The sequence below is a fragment of the Drosophila albomicans genome, chromosome 2L (assembly GCF_009650485.2).
Source record: "Drosophila albomicans strain 15112-1751.03 chromosome 2L, ASM965048v2, whole genome shotgun sequence".
Taxonomy (NCBI): Eukaryota; Metazoa; Arthropoda; class Insecta; order Diptera; family Drosophilidae; genus Drosophila; species Drosophila albomicans.
This window is the reverse complement of record NC_047628.2, coordinates 10,674,042-10,693,429: the sequence shown is the minus strand read 5'-3', so window position 1 is coordinate 10,693,429 and position 19,388 is coordinate 10,674,042. Positions and strand designations below refer to the sequence as shown.

Below are 19,388 nucleotides of genomic sequence, written 5' to 3'. Positions count from 1 at the left end.
ATCTCGGAACTGGGTAACGCCCATTATGTGCCAGTTTTAGACCTCTGGAGAGGCACTGTCAGTGCTTCTGTCATCTTTTTCTCAATTTCGCGTTTTTTTTCAGTACTATATGACTTTACAAAAAATTCCTAACCGAAACACAGGCGCAGCACAATTTGCAATGCATAAAAATGCCATTAGGCAAAAAAGTAAAAAATGAAAAAATTCAACATTTTGAATGGCAAAATGAAGAAGATGAGGCAGCCAAACAGGCAGAACGACAAACATTTGTCTTGGTTGCGGAATGAGAAAATGAGATTGAGAAACAGCAGCAGCAACAGCAGCTGGAGGAAGACGAGGAGGAAATACTGTGTGCCAAATTTGCTTGGAAGTAGCACAAGAGATCCGCACGGGAGAGGCAACAACAATGGATGAGAATGCAGAAGAGAAGCTAAAGCTTCAAAGACGTAGGCGATGACACGCCTCAACGGGAACGGGAATGGGAATGAGAATGGCAGCAAAGTGGCAGTTAAGAACGCAAAAGCCAACACTTGAATGGCCGTCAGTCAGGCGGGCAAAGTGATAAGCCCAGTTAGTCGAAACGGAATGACGCCGGGAAAGTAGGTGGGCGTTTAATCAACACACAACCAACACTCAGAGATCAGCATGTGGATCAGATCAGACAACAGCTGGGAAACGTGGGTGCAGCGGAAAAGCTACGTGCAACGATTGCAGATGCTTCGTGCTTCGACTGTCTCCAGTCGAAGTCATTGGGAAGCTAGCCCATAAATTAGACCCGACTTTGATTTGAATTTATCGTGGCTACCTTTTGATTTCTTCATTCTGCGGTCGCTTGATTAAGTTTATTTATTTTTTCTGTTTCATTCTGCCTTCTACTTTTGCTGATGGCATTGCTTTCGTAAACGAAACGAAATGAAATGAAACCGCACAAAAGTAACAACAAACAGAAATCGTCGTCAAGTAAATTAAACAAAACGGGGCTACAAAAGTAGCCACTGTACAGTTTATTTCTGTGGGAACAAGGTCATCTCCAGTCTGTGAATATTCGAATATTTTGTCGCATGCATATTCTTATTCTTAGCACACTTGTTCTGGGCTCTGGAGTTGAACAAAAAGTTCTTCTTCTGTTCACACTATTCGCTTGGGAAACAAGTTGACATGGCTCTTAAAGTGCTGTTATAACACACACACACAGAGAAAACCTTTTGCCAAAACCAAAATGAACAGCAACAAAAAAGAAAAAAGTCTCAAGAACACAAAGAGTGAAACGTTCCTGCCAAGGCTGCCATTAATTAGACTTGATAACTTAATAATATGGCAGACGTATGGAATTTTACCAGCCCGAAGAGTGGAAAGAAGCATGGAAATTATAGTGCACCAAAACATGCAGATACCTAAAAATATTCTTTATGAAAAAAGCCTTAAGGGTGCGACAAAAACAGTGTTTAAAATTATCATGATGTTAAGATTTAAATTCCTTCATCAAATACATGAATTAGCTTAATCAACAAGTAAAACGAATCAAAATGTTGCACTGACTATTTGCAGAAGGAATGCAATGATTTTAAAATCCTTTAAGGATATGTATAAAAGTTTTATAAATGTTTACTTAACTACATGAAGAAATTAATGCAATGATTTAATAATTTAACATTCTTATAAAAAGACTTGTAAATGTATTCGTTAAGAAAGAAGTAATCTTTTAAAATATGTTATATTATATTATATTAATCTAAATCATAAAAAATCCTGCATCTTGTAGGAAAAGCTATAAGTGCTTGGCAGCTAAAATGAATACAACTGTTTCAGTAACTAATTGAAGAAGCATTATTTTAAATCAACATGAAAAATGTTTAAAATTCCCATGCTCAACAAATATAGCAGCATAAATTTCGCAAATTCATCGTCATAAAAATCCTTATTTATATTATGCCCCGTATTTTTTTTTCTACGAAATAGTTTTTAAAAATGATTTCGCACTAAAATCCGATTAGAAATATAAACAAAGATAAAACAAGCATGGCCTTTGTTTGATTATAATTAAAAACAATGCGATTTATTTATTTCTCCTATTTAATAATGTCATGATTGAAATAGGGCCTAAGTCAGAAACATGACTCATCGCGATTTCAGTTTATCAGCAAATTTATGTTTACGAAGCTGACAAATATCAAATGTAGCATACTTCAAAGTCTATATATAAACTTGGGATTAAAGTCAACTTGCTTGAGATAAACAACATGCCAAATATTTATTGCAATCGTAGAGTAAAGCATAGAGAGAAAAAATATTGACTATGCCGCGGGCAACACGCGTTTCTGAAGTTGAGCACATATTTTGTTTATAGATGAATAAGAGTCAATAAAAAATGGGCAGAAATTACATAAATTATGCAAATTTAGGCCAAGATAGCCAAAAGGGGTAGTCGAACTATAAAAATAAACGCCAAAAACAAAACAAAACAAAACGAAACCAAACAAAAAGAAATCGGACCGCGTCCAAGCAAACACCTACACTTTACACACATCACACACATAACACACAGAGTGTGTGTGTTGTGTCAAAACATCAGCGGACGTAACGCTAATTTTGTGTTTTTTAGTTTATACCGTTTTCAATTTGATCGTTGTTCGTTGTTGTTGTCGATTGTCACTAGTTGTGGGCTCCATTGTCAGGGGCCAATAGCATAATGGGCAGATAGGCAACTTGACAGCCAAGCCAGAGTAAGAGTAAGAGCAAGAGAAGTGCAAGAGATGTCAAGTCACTTATGAAATGATCATTTATAATATTAATTTGAATGGTGAAAGTTATGACAGCAAAAGTCTCAATCAAATGCACTTTAATTGCCAACAAATTAACAAAATGAATTTTCAATTAAAGCCATTGTAAAACTGTGGCCAATTGCATGGCGGAAGTTTCGACAAAACAGCTCAAACAGCAAAAGTGTTAACAAAGAAAAACAAATTGAGTGATGATTTCAAAAGAATCCCGTCCGAGGTTCATTCAACTTTTCGTAACTTCGCAACTTCGCAACTCGACAAACTTCCACAAACTCCGGGTCTAGTCTAATGCTAATCAAGAGCTAAATAGAAACAATTACGCTGCCCAGGCCAAAGATACAGATACGAATAGTGAGAAAAGAGAGTGAGATACAAAAAAGTAAAACGAGTCAAGAAATTAGTTGGCATTAGTACTTACACATCTCTGTTGAGCTTGGAACGTGTCGGAATGGCCAAAACTCAAAACGTTCATTTGCCAAATGGCAATTTGCAATTTGTTACGAATTTGTTATTGGCTTCAATCGATTCGAGCTGGTTAACTAGAGGTACAATTTGAAGTTGATGTGGCACTAAATGCAATGGATCAATGGATCAAGGCTAAAACAAATAGATTCCTTTAAGCCGCCATTGCTTTTAATTTGCATATCAATTGTTAATTGATATTATTAAAGATAGTTTAGAAATATCAGAGCTTAACTAATGAAAAATTTTACTTTTTAGTCACAGATTTTTGATGATTTTATGATAAGTTATTACATGTATTAGAGCTGCTTTTAGCTTTGCAGACCTAAGGTTAAATTCACATTGCATTAAGAGAAAGATAATCACAATTAAAGTTATCCAATTTAAAGTATCTCTTATGGTTATCTTTCTTTGGGAAAATAGATCAATAAATAACTTATTTTTAGCTGCATTGCTTTTAATTTGCGTATCAATTTTTAATTGATATTATAAAGTAACTTAATGAAAAACTATTAATTTTAGTTACAAATTTTGAACAAAATTTTGAAGTCACTTTTAGTAATGTAGATTAAAGATAAATATTACTTTATCTTAAGTGAACGATAATCACACTTCAATTGTTTGTCTCCCACAAAAAACTGAACTTTTATAGATATGTTTTATCTGCACAAAAATATAAACTATCTCTTCTGGAGATCTCTCTTCAGGATATTTTATTAAAGCTAAAACAAAAGGCATCCATCTGCATTGCTTTTAATTTGCGTATCAATTGATAATTTATACTATGAAACACAGTAAAATAATATCAATACTTAAAAATGTTTTCTATCCTCAATTAACATAATGAAAAATTGTGAATTTTAGTCACAGATTTTTGGCGATTTTATGATAAATGATTAGTTGTGTTAAAGTCAGTTTTAGCCATTAGCAATCCTAAGAAAAAATTCGAGTTGCTTTAAGAGAAAGATAATCACAATTAAAGTTTGTGTCTTTCCCATCAATTAAGCTGAAGTTTTTTAGATATGTTTTATCTGCCTAAAAATGTAAAGTATTTCTTCTTCATATCTCTATTTTTGTAGGAAAAGATCTCAGGCCATTAAGCAAAAGATACAGGCAACAAAGACAACGATTCATTTAATTTCTGTATATTGTAGCATTATCTTAGACCGGATCTGACAAAAGCGTTTAACAATTGTTTCATTTTTCTCGAATCGCGCGACTTCAAAATGCAATGTGTATACATAAATACTATATACATAGTATCTGAAAGAAAGAAAACCAGTTTTCAACTTCTACTGCTGTTGATGCCGTTTCTCAAGACATAGTTAAAGCTCTGGTTGTGTCTGTTGCCTTTTAGCATGCAAATCGACAGCATTATTAGTCATTATGTGGTCTGTGTTCGAGTAGAAACTCAGACTCAGACTCCGATTCGAATTCGGATTCGGATTCGAGAGCCGGTCTCGAGTGCCGGTCTTGCGGCCTTCATGTTGCTGCCCCCCGTCGAAGATTGGAGCGAAGAGCGAAGCCAGCTGATCCGGACAATCCATTTAACGCGCCCGGCCCCAAAATGGGGCGTCTAAAATTGTTAAGTGATTGCATTTGATTTGCTTTACCAGTTGCCAGTTGCCAGTTACCAGTTGAAGCTGCTGCTGCGTTGCCTTTTTGGAAATGCGCATAACAATTAGTTTAGAGAGCGTTGAAAGTGGGGAAATGCTTTTTGAGGAAACACAAGTATGCGTTAGCTATGCTCCAAATCTATGCCTCAGAGTTATGGCTTTTATTTATTTGAGTGCTCATTCATTCAGTTCATAATCTTTAATCACACCATATTTACAAACACCAATTCGATATGCGTTATTTACAGTTCCTCATTGTGTAGAGTAACTGAAGCTTCTTCCACACGTTTTGTATATCAACTCAATTCGGTGTCGACTTTCAACACTTGATACTCGCACTCTGTTCAACCAGAGCACACCTTGAGTAATCCGATTCGGGTTTCAATAGAGGTAGCTCAATGCATTCGAAATGGCAGACAATACGCTCGAGTGAATACATTTGTAAACAGCAAGTATTCAATATGAATTAAATACAAGTGTTGGGGAAATATCAAGCAATTTGCTCGCCTAAATAAATATTTTTTTTTAATTAATTTGTGATATGCTTTTGATTTATTTGTAGAATATCGTATTATTTAAAAAGAGTAGTTTTTAACTTGTTTGTAAAAGTGTTTGAGAAATATTACTGAATTTCAGACACAATCAAACATTAATAATTCAAATAAGGTTCTATAAAGGGATAATAGAATTTGTAAGGAGTTTCGAAATCGATTAAATAAGTCAAATATTTACATGAATTTAAACACTTGAATTGCCAAAAGTTGATGCTAGCTAACTCGTCAGATTCTTTCGCCTATTTGGTTCGTTAACTTCTCACCGACAAAAAACTAAGTTCGTTTTAGCATTTATGAAATGATTATAATAAATACAAGAGTCTATTCATTACATAGTAGACACAACTCTTTTTTTTTTGTGTTACGCAACATTCTCAAAGGTTAGCAATATCTACACATGATCTTTCAGCTGTTGTTTCTGCCTCGTTCCTCGACCACATAACAATGGCTTATAAAAATGGCCAACGAAGCATCCCATGTGATGTGAGAAGATTCTCAACCATCATCGGTTATTTAGTTTTTTTCCATTATATGACTACTTTTTGTCTATGCTGTTTTGTTAACATTTTAATTAGAATTTTCAACACACCGAAGCACACAAAATTTATGTACATAAAAGAGAGACGACAACTCGGCTGTAAATTATTAACAAGTTGAAGTTAAAAGCTCATTTCGACGCACGGCATTGTCATAATATTATTTAAAAACCTTTTTTCCCCCTTAAATATGATATTCATGTTTTGCTTTTGCTTTTAGATTTCAATGAACTTTTGACAACACCTTTTTGTATGTCAAAGTTGAGCGACAACTTTGAAAACTGGTTGACTTTTATTACTTTTCAATTAGAGCCAACTTCATGGGAGCAACACGTTAACCAAACCCAAACCCAAGTCCAAAGCTCTGATCAGTTCAATAAGCCGTCTTGGAGCGGGGGCCAGAGTCAGAGCCAAATGTCAAAAAACCTCTTTGGGCCACAACACAAACAAATAAAAAGAGAGTGGCGACACTTTCTAACCAACTCTGGACTCGATAAAGCTCTAAGCCCGGGCCAACTGAGTGTGCGTGCTGTTGTTAATCAGGTCAGCGTATCTACGCCTTTGAGCATTGAAATAGAAAAAACGCAAAAAGAAATACAGAATATACGTACAACAGACAATAAAAAAGAAATACAACCAAAGACGAAGAAGCAACATTTATTAATAAGTTTTTGGCCAAAGGCCATAAGCTTCGTTGATGAGTGTTCTCGCCTGAGCTTGGCTTAAATGAAATTAAATGAATTAAAAGAAATTTTTATCTACGCCATGAAATAGCATAGCTGTTACTTGGCATAATAGGGCGCCTCCGGGGGCCATTGCTTCTTGCTTCTTCTTCCTCCAGATCAACACTGCGAACTGGGTCAACAACAACAACAAGCAAGTCAATGCTCAATGGCATCTCCACTTCGTGCTCAGCTGCCTTTTTCTATCTGCGATTGAATAAAGTGTAACGCATTACAACTCTTAAATTGCCGAGCGTAGCGCATATTTTGCTCTATTTCATGCTTCCCCCCCCAACCTAAGCACGGATTATTGTGCGGAAATTAAAGTTCAGCCAGGTTAATTTCCGAGTTCTTTCTCAGAGGGAAAAAACTGCAGTAGATTGATTTTTAATGTTTAGGTTGAGGCAAAGAAATCAAGTTCACTTAATAGAAAATATGTTTAGAAATTTCCTATTAGAGTTCGACAGCTTTTCTTAGGAAAGTTGACTTTGATTTCAAGAATTGGAATGAGAACTTAGATCTCATGAAATGTCTAATTTCATTCAATTAAATTTTACTAAAACTGTCATTATATAAAGTTACCCATTTTTAAATGAGATAACAACATTCTTTCTTTAGGAAATATAAGAAACATACACGTATTAAAGCTACTTTTCTTACATCCAAAGTTAAGCTTTGTACTAATATACCAATAAATATTAAAGCAGAAAATGTAGAATTTTACTTAACACTCCATTTTTCTACAACTTTGTTTCTTCAAAAACAAAACTTTTCCAGAAAACTAAGTAAATAAAAATATAACGAATTTTCGTATTCTCTAAATATTTAACACTTCACTTTGCTTCATCAAACCCAAGACTTTTCCAAGAAAAAATTAAACAAAAATGTAACGAATTTTCATGTTCTTCAAATTCTCTTAACAAATGAAATTTCCCAATAAACAAAGCAACTCAGAGTAGCTTATTATTAGAGCGAAAAAGAATCTATAATTTGCCAAGGAAATGAGAGTGGAATACAAAGAGATTTCACATAACACAAAAAATTGTTGCAGCGGAGTCAAGCATGCAATTACTATACTATAATTTTTAAACATTTCCATAATCATATTAAAATAGCTTAACAAAAGGCAAAGCAAATTTAAGCAAATTATGTAAAGAGTGAAAACGAAAACAAAGCCATCACCAAAGTGTCTCGATTGTTTACGCAGTTGTCAGAGCTGCGACAAGTTAATAGGCACAGTTATGTTTCAAATGATTCGCATAGCGTTTTTTTTTTTTGTTTTTTAGGCAATTATTATGCGTCAAGGAACTTGCAAGAGCGACCAAAACGAAAACAACAACAAAAATTACAAGCACTTTGGCTGCTGCAAAATATATGAATATATGGGCAAAACCACTTCTATGAAGACAATAAAAAGGCAACTTAAAAGGTAGCTGACATTTGATGGGTTGTGGCCCGCGACTGAAAAAAAGAGAGACTAGAGTAGAGTGAAGTAAAGTAAAGTAGTACTATAAGTCTACCACAAATATGGCCAAGGCACGCGTGATTTATGGCCACGTCGAGTGCGTTGTGCGTTGTTGAGTTTCGTCTAAGATCAGCTCTTCTCTCGCTCTATCTCTATCTTTATCTCTATCGCTCTCTTTATCTGCGTCATTCATCTGCCGCCGTTGCGTGCGGTTTTTGAGGTGGCCAAGAATGTGTATTGTATGGAGAATCATTTGTAAAGTGTTTTCGGCCGAAGCGGCGAGTTCAACGCCGCTCCATTGGGATGTTGGTTACGCTTCGCAGCGCAGCCGAAACAATTACAACGAACCATAGTTGTTGTTGTTTTTACTGCTGCTGCTGCTGGTTGCAATTGCAATTTGCAACATGCAACTGAGATCCAGTAAAAACAATGCAAACACCACGCATCGGCATTGCCAATCAAAATTGTTAACATATTGTGGAAAGCAAAGCCTCAAAAGCCAACTCAACAGCCTGGTATAAAAAATCAACATGGGCTAGTTAAGCGCAATAACAACTACAACAACTACAACTACAACTACAAAGAGTGTTCACAGTGTGCGAAATCAAGATACGAATTGCAATTGTGATTACGCTACTGCATTGTAATATTACAATAAAGGCGGCACAAATAGTTGCATTATCCTTAAATTGTGTAATACTTTAACATAAGCATAACATGTTGCTAGAGAGTCTGTCTCTTAGAGTTATGCTTAACAATTTAATAAATTCATTCATTATTATATTTATTATTACATACATATGTTCATATGCACATATAAGAAAAGTAGCTTCGATCCTTATTAAAAACAAGTAAGAGTGTGCTCGACTGTAAGAAAATACACAAATGTGGTAAAATATACCAAAATATACCATAAGCTACCAAAATATGTCGAAGGCCATTGTTGGTATATCGATGAAGTACTATACCAGAAGTGGAAAAATACCAGATTGTCAGCTAAAGCAGAAGTACAGAAGTATTTATTTAATATCTTCTAAAATTGTTACTCTGTAAACTTACAGACGCGTATAAAATAACTTTAGAATGTTAATCGATCTTTCTTATTATTTAAAAGTGAAGAGAGCCTAGCAAGATTAGGAATTTAACTAAGCTTCTAAACAATTTTCCTAATATAATATTAAGAATTTCCTTTTTAAAGAAAAGCTGCTAAGATACTTTTTTTTTGTTCAAATACTAGTAATACAAATTTAAAAATTAAGTAAACTTTCTAAAATACTTAGTTGAATCAGTCCATTGTAATTTTCAACATAAAATACTAAGTCAACTTATCTTTTTTCATTCAATGTTTATATGCACAATAATATCACTACAATGTTAATAAAAGGCACAAATCTTAAGAGACTTTCACAATTAGTAGCTGGAAATTAATAGATTTTGAAAAGTAATTACTAATTTTGTACGATCAGCCTAATTGAACTAATCGGTAAAATCGAGCGGCCTTGACTTTAATTAGCCATAATTTGAACGAAAACAAATTACGAAGAGAACTCACGAAATGAGTCGACTAATTTCTAAAAAAGTATTTTACAGATTTGTCATGTATAATTTTCCTCCACGACGACTAAGCGGATGATTCATTAGGGCAAAAGAAAACGTGATTAATATTCAATGTATCTATAATAATGACGCGCACTGTAAGCCGAACATCGTTTACATTTTGTTGCCCCTCATTTTGTGAGTTGCTTAGGAAACTACTGCACATGGCTGGATGCTGTTGTATTGTGGCAGGTTCAATCAACTCGCGTCTCATAATCAGGCTCAAATGGCCTTGGCTTGCACCTGACAACAACACAACACAGCAACAAAACAAAAATTAATTATTAGCTTGGCTAAGCGGTTTCAAACGCGCCCCATTGGATGATCTAATCACCAAACACTTAACACTTAATCGAGCGACGACTTTGGCAGTGAAATGCGACGCAAGTGTTGATGATGATGGCGATAAATCTGAGATCAAGCTGCAACAGTGTTTCAAATGCTAATTTTAAATGCAAGCAAAACGTGGGAGTGTAGTGAATAATTTGAGTCATTTTTTGCTTTTCCAATTTAATACTCTTCTCAATCTTAAGTTTCTCCAAATAAATTTGTTAGTACACAAGATACATTAATACTACATGAGTAAGAAATTGAATTCTTTTTTATATACGTATGCGTATGAAGAAGAATTTTTGAGGAAAACTTAAGTCAACACAACAAATATTAATGAATGAAATAATTCCCGAACTCGCTTTTCTTCTGTATTTAAATGCTCCCCTCAATATTACTTTAAAATAATGTATCGTTTGACTAAGGAAATGAGTTTTGTTTTGTAGTTGATTAATCTCTCTCAATATTATGTTTTCTTAAATACGTTTGTTTATCTACATTGATTCATTATACGCTTCAGACGGACGGGTCTACGACTTGTACTCGTTACATTATATTATCATATAAATTGTTAAATAAAAAACTATAATTATAATTATTGAAAAAGAAAATGCAACTCACTTATTTAGCGTTATAGACTGAGGTATAACGTAAAAAATATTCCAAATAACGCTGCGTTTGCTTCTCGTCTCGATATTAACGATGATAATCCACATAGAATGATTCCAAGGAATGCATGCAGTAGAGGAAGCGGGACAGACTCTGGTGGACTGTGTGAAGGGAGAGGGGGTGATCAAGTGCGAGTGAGAGCGAGATAGAGCGCGCACGATACAAAAACTTGAGGTTACTTCTTAACTTTTCTTATAGCACATTTTCTTTTCTATTTTATTTCTTTCAACTTTACTTTATGTGTTTTCTTTGCACGTTTATTATTGCTATTCTATTATTGAACAATTTTTTTTAAATGCCTAGGCAAGCAATTTTTTTGCTGCTTCTTCTTTTACTACTCCTAGTTGTTGCTTAGCACTCGAGCCACTTCTTGATATTGTATTATTATTATTGTATTATTTTTTGCTTTTTTGCAAAGTCGTAGCCCGAAACGAACGCGCATTAAAGATACAACAAAATATAAAAAGCAACAACAACTACAATTGAAGTGGACGGAATGTTGTTGGTGTTGGAGTTGTTATTGTTGTTTTTGTAGTCGTTGCTGTTGTTGTGCGCGATCCGCTTTGTTAACTGGCGACGCTGACGACGTATCAAAAGTGACTGAAAAGCGTCGAGCAGCACCAAGCGCAGCGAAGCTGCAAACGTGTCTTAAACGGCCAAAAGGTACGTAAATGCTACATTGTGTTGGTGTGAATATATGTGTGTGTGTGTGAGAGAGCGCAGCACACAGACAGAGAGCAAGACTGGCGCTCTCTCTCGCTCACTCACTTGGTTGGGAACCGGCGATCGCAGCAGCAAGTAAAAAGCTAATACAAAGAACGCATTTTCAACTTGTTAAAGACGTAAACTGGTTATGAACTCTTTCTCTCTCCCTCTCTGTGACTCTCTTGACACGTTCGGCACCGGCACAATTCTATGTTGTACTATCTTTGGACCTGTCTGGAGCACGCCCCAAAGGAATCGAAATGGAGGGAGTAGGAGAAAAAGACAAGGTTAATAACATCGTCGCAATGCAGACGCAACTGGCAACTGTGCATACAAAATATGTGTTTGGCCAACTAAATAAAATAAAATGTGCAAGCATAACGATCTATTTGACTCCCTTTCCAAGGTGCAGCCCAAAACACTTCCTCAAGCGATAAACCAGTTTTCATACTTTAATACATTTTTGCAAATTTTGCAATTCGGCTGCTCGGTTATGCAAAACTGTGCAAAAGGTTTAAATCAAAAAAAGTGGGCGGAAAAACTGGAAAGCTTTGCAACACTGAAGGAGTAGAGTACCAAATAATAAATTCCTGTTAGAGCTTGTCAAACGGGTGCCGCGCAAAGCTGGTTGACCGCATTACTTGCGAGGAGCGCATACAGAGTATTAAGACAACGGCAACAAACTGGACGGGCTAGTTATTAATAGTTACCTCAACTATGCCAAGGCATTGCGACTAATTGGCGACCATTGGCCATGGCACTAGCCAACAACAGGTAGTTGTAAGTAGTGTTAGTTAGTGGACGCTCCATTTGTTTTTGCAGCAGCAGGCGCCGGTATTAAAATGCTGTGGAAAGTCAATGTTGCAGCAGATAGAAAGGCTTGCCGCTGTAATGGCCAATTAAAGCAAAACAAACATGGGTGAGATTTATAACAGTTGCCAACTAGTTAATTATGAACTTACGCTGCATTTCTTGTTTGGCCATTTTGGCTATTAATACACAGACACATCACTTTTTTTAAATGTAAAACGAACAATGCAGTTTTTAAGCGCGCAATTTGCCGTGTATGGTCACACTGCTATCAGGCTGAATCAGCTGTTTAAGCTTAAGCGTTGCCACCTAAAGTGAAACAGATAAATTATTTGTGAAAACGGTTTTTTAGTATATTTCGAGCTCTAAATGTTTTTGTCTATTTACTTTATGAATATTTGATTATAGAATGGTCCGTTACAAACAAAGTACCAATAAGAATGGCAGATACATTGTATGTTTTAAATGCTGTCTATTAAAAAACAACTTTAATTGTATAATTGCGTAAAGAAACCAAAAGCTATGCAACAAGTTGTATATTTTTCAAATTCTCGCTTTGCACAGTTCCAATATTCCTTTTCAAGTGTAACAAAGTAATTGCAATCTGTTAGTACATTTGACAACGTAATATAGTATTTTTTGCAATTGAAACCTGCGGTCACACGTCGTTTGTTATTATTATTTGGTTAAATTGTGGACTCCTTCCGCCGAATTAAAAACAAGGATGCCTTGCTGGTACTACGACAAAAAAGAGCTGCGAGAAACCCCATCGATCCTAGATGGCGTCACCTATGACACCGAGCGTCGATATCGCAAAGAGGGCGCACGCTTCATCATGGAATGTGGCACGAAAATGGGCCTCGGTCACAACACAATGGCCACCGGTGTCGTGTACTTTCATCGTTTTTATATGTTCCACTCGTTCAAGAGTTTTCCACGATACGTGACGGCGTGTTGCTGTCTGTTTCTTGCCGGCAAGGTGGAGGAGACGCCCAAAAAGTGTCGCGACATCATCAAAACGGCACGCGGCATTCTCAATGACAACTATTTCTATTCGTTTGGCGATGATCCAAAGGAGGAGGTGATGACACTGGAGCGCATATTACTGCAAACGATCAAGTTTGATCTGCAGGTGGAGCATCCCTACACGTTTCTGCTCAAGTATGCGAAGTGCATAAAGGGCGATCAACAGAAACTGCAGAAAATGGTGCAAATGGCGTGGAATTTTGTTAATGATTCATTGAGTACTGTTGTCTGCCTGCAATGGGAGCCCGAGATCATCGCTGTGGCTCTTATATATTTGGCCAGCAAACTGAGCAAGTTCCTCGTTCAAGATTGGCTGGGTAGACAGCCACAACATCGCTGCTGGTGGGATATGTTTGTGTCGAATGTAACGATGGAAATACTGGAGGACATATGTCATCAAGTGTTAGATTTGTATCAGTCGTCACAACGCGAGGGTCAAGAGCCCAACAGTCCGCCCCAGAAGCCACCCAGTCGCGCCGACAGTCCCACCGCCAACATCAAAACAAATGTGGATCAGACGTCTGCGCAGCAGCAATCAAGTCAAGGCAATGGCATCGAGCTGAACAACATACAAAGCATTAAATCCCTGGCCAACGTTATACCTGTAGTCTCACTGCCGCCGCCATCGTCAAATGATGCACTGCCTCTGGCCAACGCTGCTGTTCTTGCACCGCTGCCGCCGCCACCAGGTGGCACCATCAACAGCAGCGGCGGCAATGCGTCGGCCAACTATCATCACATGTACCACGCACCGCCTCCACCCCCGCCGCCCGTTGTGCCCATGCCACCGTATGCAGCGAATGCCTGGACACAGCAGCCGCCGCCACCAACGCATTACACAACATCGGCGCCCCCTCCTCCGATGCCACCCAACATGGGACCAAGTGCTCCGCCTGGAGCTGCTGGCGGTGGCTACTACAATGCGGCACGCCAGCAACAACAACAGCAGCAGCAACGTTACCAATAAGAGATGTTGTAGAAATCATTTAACGTCAAAAAGTTAGTTAGAAAAGAGAAGCGCATGTAATATTAATAAAGCGTAATTTTTATTAAAAACAAAACATTATATTCTCACCATTGATCGCATTCTTGGGGATTGGGTTTTTGGGGGTTTGAAAGAGCTGCTGTTTCTCCTTGTGTTCGTCCTCGTCCTTTTCCTGGTCACGCAATCTAATGAGCATGTGTGCGTTGTTGTTTGTGTGTGTGGTGAAGTCGTTTATCGTGATTTCAAATTAAAGAACTTTCTTGTTTGCTTTTTATATTAATACATATCACGAATAGTTGATCGTGTAAACGACAAGATTATGTGTATGAGTGTGCGAGTTTACTTGGCTACTTAAGATATTGTAATTTAGTTGTAGTTTTTTGTTTTCGTTAGTTTTAGAGTTTAGTATACAAGCTAAGCTATATACGCTATACAATAATATTCTGTAATTATAATTTTGTATGCATACGTTTTATATATATTGTGATATAATTTACTTGTGGGCGTGGCACACACATATTATGGTACTATATAAATATTGCAAATTGATTAACGGTTATTGTGAATAACGTTATTAACACATACACAGAAATTCACGCGCCTAACTTTATCGACTACAGACGACTTCAAAAAACCTCTTTCCAAAAACCCCGTTTCTAAGATTGCGATACAACTATTATGTAAGGATTATTTTATGCGTGGTCGCTTAATTGGTAAATAGGCAGCGTTGGCAGCGTACAATTTGCAAACTGATCTTTCTTTATCTGTTTCTGTTACAATACTCATTTGGCGCATAATAGTTAACAAACAACATTAATTGAATAGCATAGTTATAAGTAATGAGATTAAAGAGAGAGCTTAAACTATAATTTCACTTGCAATATTGATCAGAATATTTGAACAGAATGTTAAATGTCATCAGTTTACATTTATTCAACATAGATTTCTTTGGTCGAAATGTTATGGGGGCAGGGAAACATGCAAATTGCACTTTTAGCAGTTAATAATATCTCAATTTCTTTGAAAAGAAAACAACAAAACGCAACCACGCATAAACATTTTCTTGTGGTGAGTGTGCGTGTATGTGTTTGGTAGTGAGTGTGTCTAAGTGTCTGGGTGTGTGTGTGTGTGTGACGAGTCTTTTAACATTTGCGCGTCAATGTTAATTCACCACAGGCGTAATACTGTGGTATCATGATGAATTCGGGCAGCGCGAGTCGCGTGGATGAGATTGAAGTAGATGCCGCTGCTGAAGCTGAAGCGGATGCAGAAGTTGTTGCAGCTGCTGCTGCTGCAGATGACGACGCCGGTTGTTGATGTTGCGCCTGTCGCACAATGTGTCCAATTTTACCTGCAAACAAATAGTTTAATTCATCAGATTTCTCAGATCTTGAAACTCTAGAAACTCACCCATCACATTGGCGCGATGGAAGCGCGCATCCAATTGCCGGAGCACAGAGAGATCGGGATGGCGTTTCCAGGCTGCCAATATTTCAGTTACCTTCACTGGTACCAAAGCCGCATTGCCAGCGTTGTTCTGCAAGATAAAGAAAGGACTTCATTAAGCACTAAATACTTAATATTTAAGATAACTAAATGGAATACGTAAAAATTTGACTCTTTCTATGTACATTTCTTATCGTTCTAATTTAAATTTTGTAGATATTGATTTGTTATTTTTAAACTGAAAATTATATATTTTTTCATTTCTAATTTAATTTATTATATAATCTTTAATGGGGTAGGGATAGGAAATCAAAAACTTTTTACAAATTACGTATACGCAATTTACAACAAATTTTAGTAGACAGCAAATATAGTTGAAATAAATAAATGTAAAAGAAGCAATAAATATAATGCTCTGTCACGTGATAAAAACAATTTTCTGAATAATAATCTAATCTATGCACACATATTAAAATGATCAAAAAGTATTATACGTATTTCACTTTAAATAATTCAATAAGTCTGAAGATTAAGATATTTACAACATATAAATTAGAGATACATTGCATAAATGTATTAAACTAGTTTCATTTAGAATGCTTTTTCAAATCAATATCATATTTCTAATTCAATCAATATATTCTCATTAAAGAAGGAAGTAGAATTGTTTACAATAAATATTATTAATTACTCAATAACTAACCCGCTTGAATTGCACATTGAGTTGTTGCTGCTGCTGTGGTGGTTCCTGTTGCTGCTGCTGAGTGATCAGTGCGATCAGTTTTTTGAGTTTGCGATGATTACACTGCCGCTTGGAGACATGCAACAGCAGCTGCTTCAAATTGCCAACATCCGTATCTGGTTGCGAAGGCGCTGACAGCTGCTCAAAGTAGCCATGCAGCAGAGATGCATTGTAGGAAACGTGAAGTTTGTCCAGCGCCTGCACCAGATGCTCCTCACTCAGATGCGCCGTCGACAGGCGCGCCACCAGCGGTTCAGTCGAAAAGCTTTGCTTGGGCAGCTGCGACAATAAAGTAAACAGATAAATTATTGGAACATGGTTAGCTCAGAATTTCAAGTCAGTTTAGTTATATGGAAAATATATGTTTCCAATTGTATGGGAATCTTTTTAGAATTCTAAAAATATATATTCAAAACATGAGTGATTATTTCTGTCCATAGAAGTGAGAAAAAGTTTCTCATATGTAATTTAAATACAATTTCAGTTAAGCTCTATATGATAAATGAATAATATATTTAAATAAAATACACAATATAATAATGAAACTCTCTTTTCTTTAATCTAAGAAGAAGGATAACTAATTGTAAATTTAATTTGTGTTTTAGAGAAATATGGAAATATATTTTAAGAACTTTTCAAAAGGAAACCAATAAAAGCGAAATATTATAAGAAACCAATAAAAAATAAATTTGATATCTATTGAAAATCTTAAAATTACAAATAATAAATAAAGAAAAGGCAGAAGAATTACAGAAGTGTAATATTATAATACTATGATAGTAATTGAATCTTTTGAACTCACCTGCACGCCGCCGAAATTATTATCACACGAAATAAACCTTTGGTTGTAATGGCCAATGTCACCGCCGCCACCTCCTCCGCCACAAGCGGCGCCAACCGGTGAATTGTGCCAACTGAAGAGACCGCCAAACTCATCTAAGTAACCCGGCGAACCGCTGCGACAACGAGTCTGCTCCGCCCGAGCATAGAGCGAGATGCTGCTGCCTCGGCTGCCAATGCGACGGCGACACTTGGAGCAGCTGCTCAGATCCAAAGCTTTGCCAATGGTGTTGGCCAGAAACTCCTTCTCCAGACAATCCAAACACGTCTCCTCGCCGCTGCCCAAGTCAAACTGTGTCGAATTGCTGGCCATGGCTGCGCTGGCGGCCACAACAGCTGCAGCAGCCACCAGCATTGGTGCCACATCAGATTGCTGCTGTTGTTGTTGCTGCTGCTGCTGCTGCAGCTGCTGATGTTGCAGGGATACGGCTCGAAAGTCGGTGCAGCTGTAGCAACGTTCATCGAAACTGGGCTGTGAACGACGCGACTTGGAAGTCGAAGAGGAGCCACAACTCTTGCCCGCTGATACCAACGAAGAGGAGTTGGAAAGCGTGCTTAGACGCTTGGGCTTGGCGCCCGTTAGCTTCGAGTTGCACGACGACTGCTCAGCATTTAAAACATGCTCACTGGGCACGCTGGTGCTGCGACTAAAGCTGCTGTAGACCAATGTGCTGGGCAACGAATGCGCCAACGTTGTGTTGGCAGCAGCAGCTGCTTCTGTTGCCGTTGTATCCGCATAACCGTCTTCATCATTGTCCGCCTTGCTGCCGCAAAGCAGCTCATCGGCATCCACATCGGAGCCGGCATCTGCATCGGTTTTGATTTGATCCAAATTCAAGCTAATGCGTGCAAACTTCTTGCTCAAACGTTGCAGCGCCTCCTGTGGCTGTGATAACTCCTCAATGGGCGAACTATACAACTGTCGACCGCCGTGCTGCAACTGACTATAATCGCGTTGCATGAGCAACAGATTTGCATGTCCCGCTGCCACAGCTGCAGCGGCTTCTTGTGCTCCATTTGCGGCAAACTCTAGCTCCGATGAGGGATCCGGTTCGAAGTCCATTTCCAAGAAATCGGTTTCATCGTCGCGCAACAAACTGAAATCCAATTTGCGTCCGCCACGTCCAGTGCTGGCATCCAAGGCGGCCATGTCATAGTCAGCAGCATCACCACGATATGCATAGACACAATCATCCGAGTTCAACGATATCTCCTCGGCATCCACATCGTCGTCATCGTCATCATCATCGTCGAGTAAGATGAGATCGTCGCCATAATAATTATCGCTGGCATAGCTCAGATTCTCGGTGGAGTTCATCGAGGTGCGACTGGAGCTCAAACCGCCAACGGCTGCATCGGTGGGCGAGAGTGCGGAGGCAGCCGCAGCCAGTGTTGCAGTTGCAGCTGTTGCGGCTGCCAAGTCGCAATTTAGCGGCGGCAGCGCAGTCAACGCGTAGGCAGCGCCAACATCGAAGCCATTCAGCTGTAAATGTGTGTGTATATGCGTTACAACAAAACAATAAGTGAATACTAAATACCAGAATAAACAAAAGAAAACATTTGCTTGCCTTATCACTGCTGCCAGCGTTGACTGCGGCAGCGCAGTCGACGTCGTCAGCTGCAGCAGCGCAGCAGAGACTTCCTGCGCCTTCATCTCCTCCGCCCTCGTCCTCGATGTGGTGTGCAACACAAGTGGGCGTAACAGCAACAGCGCCTATTGTTGCTGCTGCCGTTCCTGTTGTTGTTGCTGTGGCAGCTGCTGCTGTTGTTGTTGTCTGTTGTTTCTGTTTCGCTTTTGCCATTGTCCACTGCAGTTTTGTCTGCTCCTCCTCCTCGCGGCCATCGGGGCTGACGAAATTCTGCGACACGTTGTTGAACTCCACAAGATTGTTGTTATTATTGAGATTTAGTCGCCACAAGCCGTCATGTTTTAATTTATTTATTTTAATTTTATCTTTGCCAAAACCGAAACGATAATCGTTATCGCTCATGTCTAACCAGCGTGACCACAAATGTTTTTGAAAATATCCCACTTAATAGCTATAAATATACCGAAACATATCACTTTGTCGATTATTGCTTGGGCGTTAGTTATCGAGCAGAA

General features: G+C 37.9%; 3 protein-coding genes across 3 annotated transcripts in view; 1 reads left to right on the top strand and 2 right to left on the bottom strand.

The window, feature by feature from the left end:
- LOC117565334 (putative uncharacterized protein DDB_G0277255) overlaps positions 1–11,294 on the bottom strand; it is a 61,840-nt gene extending 50,546 nt beyond the window's left edge. Inside the window, exon 1 of the mRNA XM_052002585.1 lies at positions 10,683–11,294. The gene's annotated coding sequence lies outside the window, so the exon portion shown is untranslated. The remainder of the gene's footprint in view (positions 1–10,682) is intronic.
- Positions 11,295–12,897: 1,603 nt separating this feature from the next.
- On the top strand, positions 12,898–14,337 carry LOC117564170 (cyclin-K). The gene has a single exon (XM_034242837.2). The coding sequence runs from the start codon at positions 12,970–12,972 to the stop codon at positions 14,236–14,238; it is 1,269 nt and encodes a 422-aa protein (XP_034098728.1). The 5' UTR covers positions 12,898–12,969; the 3' UTR covers positions 14,239–14,337.
- Positions 14,296–19,300, bottom strand: LOC117564169 (AF4/FMR2 family member lilli). Its single transcript, XM_034242836.2, has 5 exons — positions 18,853–19,300; positions 17,247–18,767; positions 16,406–16,723; positions 15,667–15,793; positions 14,296–15,607 (listed from the first exon to the last, which is right to left on the bottom strand). Exons 1-5 carry the CDS (start codon positions 19,273–19,275, stop codon positions 15,399–15,401), a joined length of 2,598 nt encoding a protein of 865 aa, XP_034098727.2. The 5' UTR covers positions 19,276–19,300; the 3' UTR covers positions 14,296–15,398.
- Between the last annotated feature and the right edge of the window lie 88 nt (positions 19,301–19,388).

Excerpts from the sequence above, each read along its gene's own strand:
- LOC117564170 (XM_034242837.2), top strand. The coding sequence starts at position 12,970 with ATGCCTTGCTGGTACTACGACAAAAAAGAGCTGCGAGAAACCCCATCG.
- LOC117564169 (XM_034242836.2), bottom strand. The coding sequence starts at position 19,275 with ATGAGCGATAACGATTATCGTTTCGGTTTTGGCAAAGATAAAATTAAA. Across the intron at positions 16,724-17,246 it reads ATAATTTCGGCGGCGTGCAG|CTGCCCAAGCAAAGCTTTTC; the intron begins GTGAGTTCAAAA and ends TTATTGTCGCAG. Across the intron at positions 15,608-15,666 it reads CCATCGCGCCAATGTGATGG|GTAAAATTGGACACATTGTG; the intron begins GTGAGTTTCTAG and ends ATTTGTTTGCAG.